At 40.1% G+C, this 12657-nt stretch overlaps 1 protein-coding gene across 1 annotated transcript in view; it reads right to left on the reverse strand.

The window, feature by feature from the left end:
* The window catches only part of LOC137628889 (coiled-coil domain-containing protein 6-like), a 56450-nt gene that overhangs the window by 16475 nt on the left and 27318 nt on the right, over window positions 1-12657 (reverse strand). The window contains 3 exon segments of the mRNA XM_068360147.1: window positions 5259-5416; window positions 8394-8482; window positions 9113-9256. Coding sequence (XP_068216248.1) covers window positions 5259-5416; window positions 8394-8482; window positions 9113-9256 — 391 coding nt within the window.

The following is a 12657-nucleotide window of genomic DNA, read 5'->3' on the forward strand; positions in this document are numbered from 1 at the left end:
AAAAGATTTCCTTAAATAACTGGGGCCTACAAGCATGCTGAAACATCTGCATCCCATATTACACACAAAATTGAAACAAATCTTCAGCGACAGCCTAAAGTATTTTAAAATATACTTTACAATACTCCATTTTTCAGTTACAGTAGCTTACATGAAATATGAAAAATTTGAAAGTGATTTGTATTTTCCCTAACGATACAAACCTGGAACTACTTATAAGGATATTACTTTTGGCGAAGCTGAAAGACGAGCCATGAGAATTTCAGCGAGGAGTAACCATCCAAACCACTAGTTAGGGGGAGGGGTGGGGCGTAGCCAGTTACCTTGCTCATTCACACACCTGGGCTTAGCACCCACTTTGCTTTCGGGCAGGACTTTCTTGGGGGGGACAGGGCTGGCGGGCCAGCTTGTGTAAAAAGCTCCAGGTTTATATCGTTGGGAAAAATCACAAATTTTTAAGTAATTTGTATTTTTCCTAACATACTTACCTAGAACTACTTTCTTAGGAGTTACTGGTAACTCTTCCCAACCAACCAGAATTTTGTGTAGTTTACCCTATTCCCGTTTTCTATGGGGGCAACCTCAGGCGGAGTGATACGCGCCCTGAGGCGACCCGGGGTCGGATAGCGTGCTAGCTCAGGTCGTGCTCCTCAGTAAGTTTCTGGTCGGTTCCGACACTATATACAAACCCTACACTATTTATAGGGATGACTTAACTCTTAGGAGGGAGGAAGTTCTCGCTAACTGGATTTGGCATTTGAGCCGGGATTCTCTCTCATTACTATATATATCGTAGGTAGTAGGAACCCTGCCCTCACTAAAATAGTTGTGCTTTGCACGATCAGCGGCCTGCGGAAGCTTTGTGTTTGTGATACTAGCAATGTGGCTAGTCTAGCAACAGGATCTTGTGTCATAGGAATCTGAGAGTACTGAAACTTTGCCCAATAGCCCCTTTTAAGGGGTATTGATGATGTAACAAGTATTATTATTTCTATACTTAGGATACACAAGAAAAATGAATCTTACCTGCAAAGAGGCGAGGTCAGCTGTGCTGAGTACCATGGTGCTGATTCCCTAGGGGGGGAGAAAATGAAAGGAAGAAGCAAGCCAGTCATTCTACTCCTTCACCCCACACTAACCAAGGGTAACCTCAGCCCTCAACCCTCTACTAATTGTCCATCAAGGAGCTCGAGATGTTTTAGACCACTTATTGTGAAGCCGCCACAGGACCAATGGAAAACGTATCCATGTTTCTGTGGATTATGTCTTGCAGGTAGTGGACGGTGAAGATCGTTTGACGCTTCAATACGCCCGCTCGTAGTACCTGCGCCAGAGAATAGTTCTTTTCGAACACCTGGGTCGTTGCAGTGCCCCGATGTCATGAGCTCTGGGTCCCTGTTGTGGAGGAAAGTCAGAATTAAGTGCAAAGTCAATGACCTTGTGAATCCAAGAACTTGTTACCCTCCTCTTGACCTTTCCTGTACTAACAAACAATGCTGTAACATGGGGGCAAGCTGCTACTATTCTTTTAAGGTAGCATCCAGATACCTTATTAGGCAAAATACCAATTGGTCTGGCTCTTCAGTTACAGAACGGACTCTCTATCCTGAAGGGGCCAAATCTAAGATCCAACACCCCTGGATTTTGAGTCTTAGCAATAAACTCAGGGACGAAGCTGAGTATTACTTCCCCTCCATCTTCTTGAATGGGGAGATAATGTAAGATAGACCATGCAGTTCACTAACTCTTTTGCCCAGAGCCAAAGCAAGTAGGAACACCGTCTTCAGGGTAAGGTGGCAATCTGTTGCCTGGCGTAATAGTTCATAGGGGGGACCCTTCCGAGACTGAAGGACCCAAACTAACTTCCCACTACGGTCAAGTAATCTCCTAACTCCGAATGAGTAAGGAAAGTTCCAGAGGCGGAAATATCTACTAGTTTCAAGGCCGAGCGGCAGCCTTTGACTGCTGAAACCGAGAAGCATTTCTTCCCGAAGATGTACAAGAAACTCCGCCATTGTTGGAATAGAGGCATTGTGGGGAGTGATACCAATTCCACTACACCAGCCACAGAAAACAGCTCACTTTGCATGGTAGACTGACACTGAAAAGCAACTGAAGTGTCTAGACATCCTTTCCACAAATTGTTGCCAAAAGCCTCTCTGAGATAGAAGGTGCTAGACAGTCTCCAGGTATGAAGCCGAAGCAAAGCTACTGCTTTGTGAAAGATGTTGGCATGTGGCTATTTCAGTAAATCGAGTCGAGGAGGAAGTTCGGTCCTAATCTCCGTTAGGAACTGCAGGTCTGTGAACCACTCTCTGTGATGCCATTGCAGAGCTATTAGTTATTGATAAGTTCTTACTTATTCTGACCTTGTTGAGGACTTTATTCATCAGACAGAACAGGGGGAACACGTACACGTCTATGTTTTCCCATCGTTGTTGGAATGCATGTTGCCAAAGAGCTTGAGGATCGGGGACTGGGGAACAGAAGAACGAGAGCCTGAAGTTCAGGGCTGTTGTGAACAGGTCCACAGATGGGAAACCCCACAAAATATGGCGAAAGAGCAGCTTCAGGAAGAGATCAAGGGGTTAAAGAAGAAGTCCACAATTTCTTCGACCTCGAGGAGGACCTCGAAGGAGAAGAATCTGACTTGGCCCTCTTCTTCCTGCACCAATACCTCTCCCACTAGGAGGCAGACCAATCCCGACACTCATTACAGGTGTGTCGCATACACAGCAGGTGGGGGTTCGTCTGAAGGGTGGATATGAAAGTACCACGGTAGCGGCCTTCGAGTTCAGGACAGGTAAGAATGGACTTGAAGAAACCCAAAGACACACTGAAAATAAAAATAAATTAGTAATTAATCAAATGGCAAGTCTTGGAGGAGAGAGAGAACGGCAGTGACCATCCTCTACTGAGCCAGTAAGCCAAGTGGGTGCTCAGCCGAGGTGTGTGAGTGGGCGGGGTAGCAGGCTACACCCCACCCCTCCTGCTAACTAGCGGTTGGGAGGTTATCCGTCCCTAAAATTCTCATTGCTCGTCTTTCAGCTTCGCCAAAAGTAATATCTGTATAAATAGCGAAGGGTTTGTATATAGTGTCAGAACAACTCTCTTTTATGGCAAAATAATGAAAAAATATCCAAAGTGCAAAACAACTTTTCCGAACAAATATTTGCACAAATTAAAAACGAATGTCCAGACAAAGGTTAGTGGGATGTTAAGCAGGCATCAGGGAATGAAAAAGTTCAACAAATAAAAAAAATCTGGATTAAAAAATTAAAAAAACAAAATTGAGAAAGCAATTAGCAACACTTGTATCATGTAGAGAAAAAGTATAAGAAGTTTTAAAAGTAATTTGCATTTTTCCTAACTATACAAACCTCTGCCCTTTAACAGGAATATTTTCTTCCAGCTATTAAAGGACAAAAGTTTTTATTCAAGTCAAAACAAACAACTTTTAAAAAGATTCCTATTTTCCATAAAGATATGCAAATGACAAATATTAAACCAAAAAGAATTAAAAATGTGAAAACTATAATAACTACCAATCAAAGATTTCCTTCACTATCTTTGCTCAATTACATGACATAACCTGACATCTCTTCCAAATAATATCTTTACTATATGATGAAAAATAAAGATTCCATCACAGACATAAACTCAAGTTCAACAGACCTAAACTGATAGATTGTTTACCTACTAGAGAAAAAACCCTGTTGCCACTTTTCTCTTAACCTTTTAATCTTTTTCAGCCATCTCTCGGTGATGCAATACAGTATGGAGAGGGGAGGGGGGTTACTTCATTAAACTGATCGTATAAATCTGAATCCGTAAACTTGATTCCCTTCAAGTTATTCTTTCTGGGCTTATGTTTTCAGCTACACTTGCTAGAGGGGTTTATCTGAAGGGTAGCTAAGAGCTCAATCCTTTAAACTAGATGGTTTAAAAGGCTTGGCCCATGTGCATATTGCCTGTCAAAGGTAACAAGTAGTAGCATATTCCAAAACAATTGATAGATGTGGCAACAGGGTTCTTACCTCTGTTGCTACCTAAGGGAAAAAAATTAGACCCAAAAAGATTGCTCTTCCAATATTTTCTTATTTTTTTTTTTCTAAATCAAAATATAGAAACTATATTGAGTGCCGAACACTCACCAAATGACTTGGCAGTCGAGACCCAGACCATTTTCTTTACATTTTACTTAAATCATCTTGTTACAACAACTACAACATGTAGGCATTCACAACATTTATTACCAAAGAGCTGAATAAATCGATTTGTAAAATAATAAAAGCGATAAAAAAATAGTAATCACTGGTCATAATTTACGTCTAATGGCGCTCAGTGTTGACTGTGAGACTTTTGTAAAATAATAAAAGCGATAAAAAAAATAGTAATCACTGGTCATAATTTACGTCTAATGGCGCTCAGTGTTGACTGTGAGACTCCTGATTCCTAAAACTTGGATGGTTTGCATTTTCTGCGATTGCAGTGATTGATAAAAACCTTGCATGTACTTTACTTTAATGATCCAAAACAAATAAAGACCATAGTTTGATTAAACCAACAAATAAACAAAAACAATTTCTAAAGTAAAAAAAAAAAAAAATTCAAGAAAATGACTAATTCTTGTCGTGAAAGTAAATGGATTCAAAGATTAAACCAGTATGTACAGACATTAAATTCCCAAAAATTTATTACAATCAAAGTTAGTTTGAAAATCTAAATGGTCAACTTCACATCACCATTTTTGGAGAAATGTGCTGAAAATTAACAGTATTAATGAAAGTGGATGCCTGTGTGCATCTTCAGATGAATAACATTGCAATAGGTTGGTACTTCCACAAATATTGCTAATTATTATCAGTTTTGTAGAGAAAGATGACTTATTCAACACGAATCAACTTTAACAGATCTCTCTATAACGTAATGAGCATTAATTTTTTTCAACACCGTCTATAACTGCACTGACTATAATAAAACAACCTTTACATTCTAAATATAACAGCATGAAATTAATATTCTCAAAATATCCAATTCATTTATGGCAGTCACACATCTACCGGGATTTCTGTATTACGTATTTTCATACCAGTCATGGTCAGGAACACTGTAAGTGTTCAACATATCTATATAACACTATTTGATATAAGTCCCTGATAAAGACTGAATCAATCTAAAGCCCCTAAGCCTCCATAGATAACCTTAAGAATTCTGATGATCAAATATCTTGAACACCGAAACCAACGAATACATACGTTCTTCTTGAGCGTTGGCGAGCTGCTCCCTGAATTTGGCCACTTCATTACGTAAATGCTGGATGTGCGAGGACAAGTTGTTGGCCCTGTCGCCCTGGTTGAAATCAGCTGGTGAAGGGGGGTTGGATATTGGTTGCTCTAGTTTTCCCTGTAGCATCCTGAAATTATGAAATAAGTCAATAATGCTGACTAGATAAACTGTGCACTTAAGTATATACAGTATTTACCTAGAGGGGCACTCAGTAGAGTGCAGACATCTCCCGCTAGGGGCACTCAGTAGAGCGCAGACATCTCCCGCGGAAGCTTACTTCTCGACCTTTGACCTTAACATGTATTAACTGGCGTGGATTTTCGTACACTCAAATATGAACCAAGTTTGAAGTCTCTGTGATAATGATGTCCAAACTTATGGCTAATTACGTGAATTGGACATTTTGCTTGACCGTGACCTTCCAAAACTTAATCATTTCCCGCTTTTTACGTAAGTTAATCCTTGCAAGTTTCATTTCTCTACAATTAAAATTGTGGCCAGGAAGCTGTTAACTAACAAGCACACACACAAATTACAACCACACAAGCACGGGCAAAAACATAACCTCCTTCCCACTTCGGTGGTGGAGGTAGTAATAATAATTGGGTTTTCTACCTCATTTTAAAATCCACCACTACCAGTCTATGTTGTTCAACACAAACTTCCCCCAAAATCCCTTTCCAGTTCATCACATTTTTCTTCCCTACTTCTCTAACCAATAAGTACTATATCTGGCTTTCCACTCCTCCACTTCCATAGGTTATAATATGCCTATCCAGCTTCTGAAACTAGGTGTTCATACATGTCAATTCAAAACTCCGAGCTATCTCTAATATATACTCCCCATCCTCATTTCACTGATTCTGTAGTGTATATCTAATGTAATACATGTACAGTACTATCACTGCAGTACAGCTTAAATAGCTAAGGTGGGATGACACATCATTTGTAAGTGATTGCGGTCTTCAAGAGGTCTTCTACTCGTTCTTCTCAGAAGTTGAAGCAAAGGCTGCAAAAACGAGGAGAGAAGGGGGAACTTAAAAGTTTGCCTCCACGGAGTCGTGCAGGCCAATGACGACACTTGCAGGGAAAAGAACAAGAGGTGATACACCTTTGGCAATTGAGAGACATTGTGGGAACGAAGAAGGGCAGTGCCCCTCCCGTTAAATTCGGCGGCGAAGGAACTCTTCTTCCGATGAAGCACCATATATGTCTATAGATAACCAACTACCTTAAATCTATGTCGTCATCATCTTAGAATGGCCACACACACAATAGACAGAACAGTAACTGACATGTCCCATGAGAGGAACATAGGTTGGATAACAGAAAGACAGAAAAATGTTACACAATTAGTTATGAAACCCTGCATATCCCTCTATTAATATTCCTTGATCACAACTGTAAAACTTTTCATTCAATCTGAAAGAAAACGTTATAAATTAAAAGAGCTGCTACTACTACTACTACTACACTGAAATCATGCTCCTATTAAAGATTAAAGGTTTGTATTACTTATAGGAGCGAAGAATTCCTTTCTCCTGACTACCTTTATTGGCAATGATGGTGCATATGCACATTTCATACAAGAATTTATTTCTCCCCATAACAAATAAATACATATATGAGCACTGCATCCAGTATCAATCCAAACCTCATTCTTCAGAAACTTTTCAATTTAAACATGGATAATCGACAAAATACATTTAAGGGCAAACTGCCAGCGATGAATTGTCCCAACTTTAAAAATCCCCCTGCCCAGAATTTATACATATTCCTAATTTCTAATGCTTTCTGAGTATTATGATTTCTACTACAGCAAACTATTAAGCCTGAAAGGCCATTTTATACATACATATACCAAGGAACTTCCCCAATTTTGGGGGGTAGCCAACATCAAACAAATGAAAAAAAGTGGACCTTTCCTCTCTGAACTCCTCCCAGCCCGACGAGAGACTCAAAGGAGTTCGGCTGGTACTGCTAGGGTGCCACAGACCACCCTCCCCCGTTATCCACCACAGATGAAGCTTCATAATACTGAATCTCCTACTGCTGCTACCTCAGCGGTCATCCAAGGTGACCGGAAGAAGCAACAGGGCCTACCGGAACTGCGTCACAATTGCTCGCCATTCATTCCTATTTCTAGCACGCTCTCTTGCCTCTCTCACATCTATCCTCCTATCACCCAGAGCTTTCTTCACTCCATCCATCCACCCAAACCTTGGCCTTCCTCTTGTACTTCTCCCATCAACTCTTGCATTCATCACCCTCTTTAGCAGACACCCATTTTCCATGACTGTCTGCTAATGGGGGAAGACCCAACAATTTAAAAGCTTAAAGGTCACTCATGAGTGGCAGAGGGGCAGAACAATGTCTGAGACACCAGACATACATACGATGATCAGTGCCCAAGCCACCTCTCCGCCTAAGCTAGAGCCAGGAAGGGCCAAGCAATGACTGTTGATGACCAAGCAGGTAGACCTGTAGGCTTCCCGAAATCTGCCATCCCTGACTCACTAGGATAGTAAAGCTGCAAACACTACAAGAAACTATCAGGCTTGCGCAGGGCTCAAATCCCATCTAACAGATTGCAAGAAAGGGATGTTTCTTATAGGCTACCACAAGCCAGTCCAGTATATGTAAAAGTTTGGTGGCTGAACAGCATAGTGGTAAAAAAGCGGGAAGAGGTAGAGTTGAAGGATAAACAGTTTGCACAGCTAGAGGCACACTTGAGAGATATTTTGTCGGCAATAACTTCCTACATGGCCATTTGCATGGGGACCTGGCATTGCTATAAAAAATTTAACAATTCATTCTTTTATGAGTGCATAAAAGCACGCCACAGTGCAAACCAGAACAATAAATCATTCTCCCATTATTTTTTCCACTCGCCCTTCATTTTCTATGACTACTTTCGTAAGGCCTAAACTTAGGTCACTAAATTGCCTTTGTCTAATACCGAATATATATCGATATCAATCTTTTCAAGCTTAAAAGAAAAGCAGAGGCAAGACATACAAGTCATAGAACCTCTCAATTTTAAAGGCACTTCTTTATTGCAACGTAATAAAGCTTAACATGACAGACACGAAATAAACTCTTACCGTTTCTCTGCCTCTAATTTGTCCATTCTTTTCCATAGCTTATTAACAAGGGCTTCCTGTTCCTGCTCCAATGTGTTCTCCAGCTCAATCTGAAATCAAGATATTCAGAATTAAAACCAATATAATTCAACATACAGATATGCTTTGAAAGGAGTACTGAATAACGCTCATATCTGGGGAAGAGAATGTCACATAACTAGAACTAAGGTACAAGTTTATATCTAAAAAGGTAACATTAACAATTCCCAGACAGTAGACTTTCTTTACCATCTGTTGCGCTTATGGGTGCTGTGTTGCTTACAGACTGATCTGAGTGGCATGCTATGGATTACTAAATTTTTTTTAGTGGAGTTGTCAAATTAAATTATTCTTGCTTTTTATCTTCTCCCTTTCATCCGGTCTCTTGCAATTCCTGTACAATTTCTTGAGCTTCATTTCATTCCATTTCTTTTCATTATTTCAAGTTCAAATCTTCCTTGTGAGACCAACAGAAGTTTAGAGAATTAAGTAACAGAATTTTAGACATAGTACAGTAGTCTTAATAAACTAATTCATCAGAATGCTATCAAAAGGAAAATTACTGTATTTTTCAAAACCCGATCTTGAAGAAAATAATAACACTAAATTCAACTGGACAAGACTACTGTACTGCAATATACTGTAGTTGTCTCTATCAAGAAATGAGTGCGATGAAGGAGAAGAATTGCTGAAAGACCCACCTTTTCCCTGCGTAGAGTTTCCAAATCGTTCTGCTTGGTGGCCGTTTCCGTCTCGAGTTTCTCTATTTTCCGCATCAGTTTGTTTACAAGGCACTCTTGCTCTTGTTCTAGCGTTTGCTCCAGCTCCACCTTCTCCTGGCGTAACTATAAGTAGAAGGGGAGATTCAGGGCAGTTAATCGAGATATTATTTTGCTATTAATAGTAAAGAGAATTAGGGGAACACCTTATCTACTAAATACAAGAAAAACGCAAAAAGATTGCAACGATAACCAAGAATTCAACATGCATTTCTCTCTGGCAAAAGTAGAAAAGCATAGAAATATTACAAGAAATACCGCACGCCAAGGTTTCCATAACGGAGTACATACTACACTTGTCACAAAATCTGTGGAAGCTACAATATGATACTGTTTAATAAAACTTTTAAAAATAATGAACAATACAAAAATATGCAGTCTTCAGTACAATACAATACATTGGTTCCTATATGGGACAGTTTAGATATAATAATATCAGACAATGCCCAATGCATCCAACTACATTTTTCATGCAAATACTTCAGACTCCCAAATACAAAATGTGTTTAAAGGAAATTGTAGATCCCTTAATTCTATTTTCAATGAACTGATGAAAGACATTATTCACAAGTGTATTCTCATTCAACAAGTCTTCCTCCTGATTGATCAGTCACTTACAAATTATTTCCATATTCCAAAAATAAGTGACAAGGAGATATAATTGAAAGAAAAAAAATCTTGGTCTTTTTCACTCTAGTTGTAAACATACTTCTGACAACATTGATACTTTATTCTTGCATTAGAAGCAATGAGATAGGGTTAACTACTTCTCATAGCCAATATAAAAAGACAAAAGGCCTTCAAATTTTACTTCATCATCAGCATGGGATGAGTTTTTTCTACACTACTGCCGTTTTCCCAAGATTTCCAGAGGACTCTTAGAGTCCAAAACCTGCAATTTCCATCCCCAGTGCCTTTCTTACCAAGCACTTCCTGTCTGTTCTCAACACTTCAAAATCATCAAACTTCCAGTGAATGTTTTTATGTTGAAGATGCTGATATATGTCTTTCCTCTCCTCACTGGGCTATTTCCCCCTATTTGAGCTCTTGGGCTTATAACATCCTGCTTTTCAAACTAGGATTGTAGCTTAGCTGGTAAGAATAATAATAATAATCTATCTATCTACTTACCAAAGCACTCCCCCAATTTTAGGGGTAGCCAACAAAAAAAAAGAACAAAAGGAGACTTTTCCTCTCTTCGCTCCTCCCAACCTGACGAGGGATTCAGCCAAGTTAGGCTGGTACTGCTAGGGTGCCACAGACCACCCTACGTTATCCACCACAAGTGAAGTTTCATAACCTGAATCCCCTACTGCTTCTACCTCAGGGGTCAACAAGGTGACTGGAGGAAGCAGCAGAGCCTACCGAACTGCATCACAATCACTCACCATTCATTCCTATTTCTAGCATGCTCCCTTGCCTCTCTTACATCTATCCTCCTACCATCCAGAGCTTTCTTCACTCCATCCATCCACCCAAACCTTGGCCTCCCTCTTGTACTTCTCCCATCAACTCTTGCATTCATCACCTTCTTCCGCAGACAGCCACTCTCCATTCTCTCTACATGGCCAAACCACCTCACATTCACATCCACTCTAGCAACTAAATCATTTCTTACACCCGTTCTCACCTTCACCACTTCGTTCCTAACCCTATCTAATCGAGATAAACCAGCCAAACTCCTCAGACACATCTCAAATACATTCAAGTTCTGTCTACCCATCACTTTCATTCCCCCACCAACTCCGATCCATATATCACAGTTGGTACAATCACTTCTCATACAGAATTCTCTTTACATTCATTCCTAACCCTCTATTCTTTAACGCAACCTTCACTGGCCCCAACACTTTACATCCTTCATTCACTATCTACATACATCTGCTTCCAGTCCACCATCTGCTCCAACAAAGGACCCCAAGTACTTAAACTGATCTACTTCCTCAAGTTCCTCTTCATTCAACATGGCATTCAACCTAGCACCACCCTCCCTTCTTGTGCATCTCATAACCTTACTCTTACCCACATTAACTTTCAACTTCCCTCTCTCACATACCCTCCCAAACTCTGTCACTAATTGACCAAGCTTCTCTTCTGAATCTGCAACCATTACAGTATCACCCGCAAACAACTGATTTACCTCCCACTCCTGATCACTCGTCTATCAGTTTCAATCCTCGACCAAGCAATCAAGCATTCACCTCTCTCACCAGTCTATCAACAAAAAAATTGAACAACCATGGTGACATCACAAATCCTTGTCTTAGCCCAATTCTCACTGGAAACCACTCGCTCACTTCATTTCCCATCATAACACAAGCTTTACTGCCTATGTAGAAAACCCTTCAATGCTTGCAACAACATTCCACCAATTCCACATTACTTCCCTACCAACTCTCTCACATGCTTTCTCCAGATCCATAAACGCAACATACACCTCCTTTCCTTTTACTAAATATTTCTCGCATATCTGCCTAACTGTAAAAATCTGATTCATACATCCCCTATCTCTTCTAAAACCACCCTGTACTTCTAAGATTGAATTCTGTGTTTTATCCTTAATCATATTAATTAGTACTCTACCATACACTTCTCCAACCACACTCAACAAACTAATAACCCTTGAATTACAACACTCATGCACATCTCCCTTACCCTTATATAGTGATACAATACACGCACACACCCAGTCTACTGGTACCAATGGCAACATAAAACTCATATTAAACAGTCTCACCAACCATTCAAGTACAGTCACACCCCCTTCCTTCAACATCTCAGCTCTCACACCATCCATACCAGATGCTTTTCCTACTCTCGTTTCATCTAGTGCTCTCCTCACTTCCTCTATTGTAATCTCTCTCTCATTCTCATCTCCCATCACTGGCACCTCAACACCTACAGCAGCTATTATATCTGCCTCCCTATCATCCTCAACATTCAGCTCACCTTTTCCTTGTTTCCTCTCCTTTCAACAACCTTCCATTTCCAGTTTTCACTGTCTCCTCAATTCTTGAACCACCCCTCCTTACTCTTCACTTCTTTCCAAAACTTCTTTTTCTCTTAATATTAACGACCCAATCCTTGACCCCAACTCCAGTCAGCTGCCCTCTTTGCCTCAGCAACCTTAAGTTTTACTTCCCCATTTTTCTCTCTATCTTTTATATTTCTCTACACTATTACTCTGCAGCCATTCTTCAAATGCCCTCTTTTTCTCTTCACTCCTTCATTTCACCATTCATTAACCTTTCTCATGCTACCTCCAAAAATCCTCTTGCCACACACACAACTTGCGATCCAACAAAATTTTTTTTACTCACTTCCACAACTCCTCTAAACTTTCACTCTGTCATATGCCACTTCCAACCTTTCTCGATATTCACTTTTTACTTCTGGTTTTATTACTCTTCAACCTTCAATACCTCCCTTTCACATCCCTCCACTGTTTTGTTACAACTAATTTTCCC

This window comes from Palaemon carinicauda, chromosome 36 (genome assembly GCF_036898095.1).
Source record: "Palaemon carinicauda isolate YSFRI2023 chromosome 36, ASM3689809v2, whole genome shotgun sequence".
Lineage (NCBI taxonomy): Eukaryota > Metazoa > Arthropoda > Malacostraca > Decapoda > Palaemonidae > Palaemon > Palaemon carinicauda.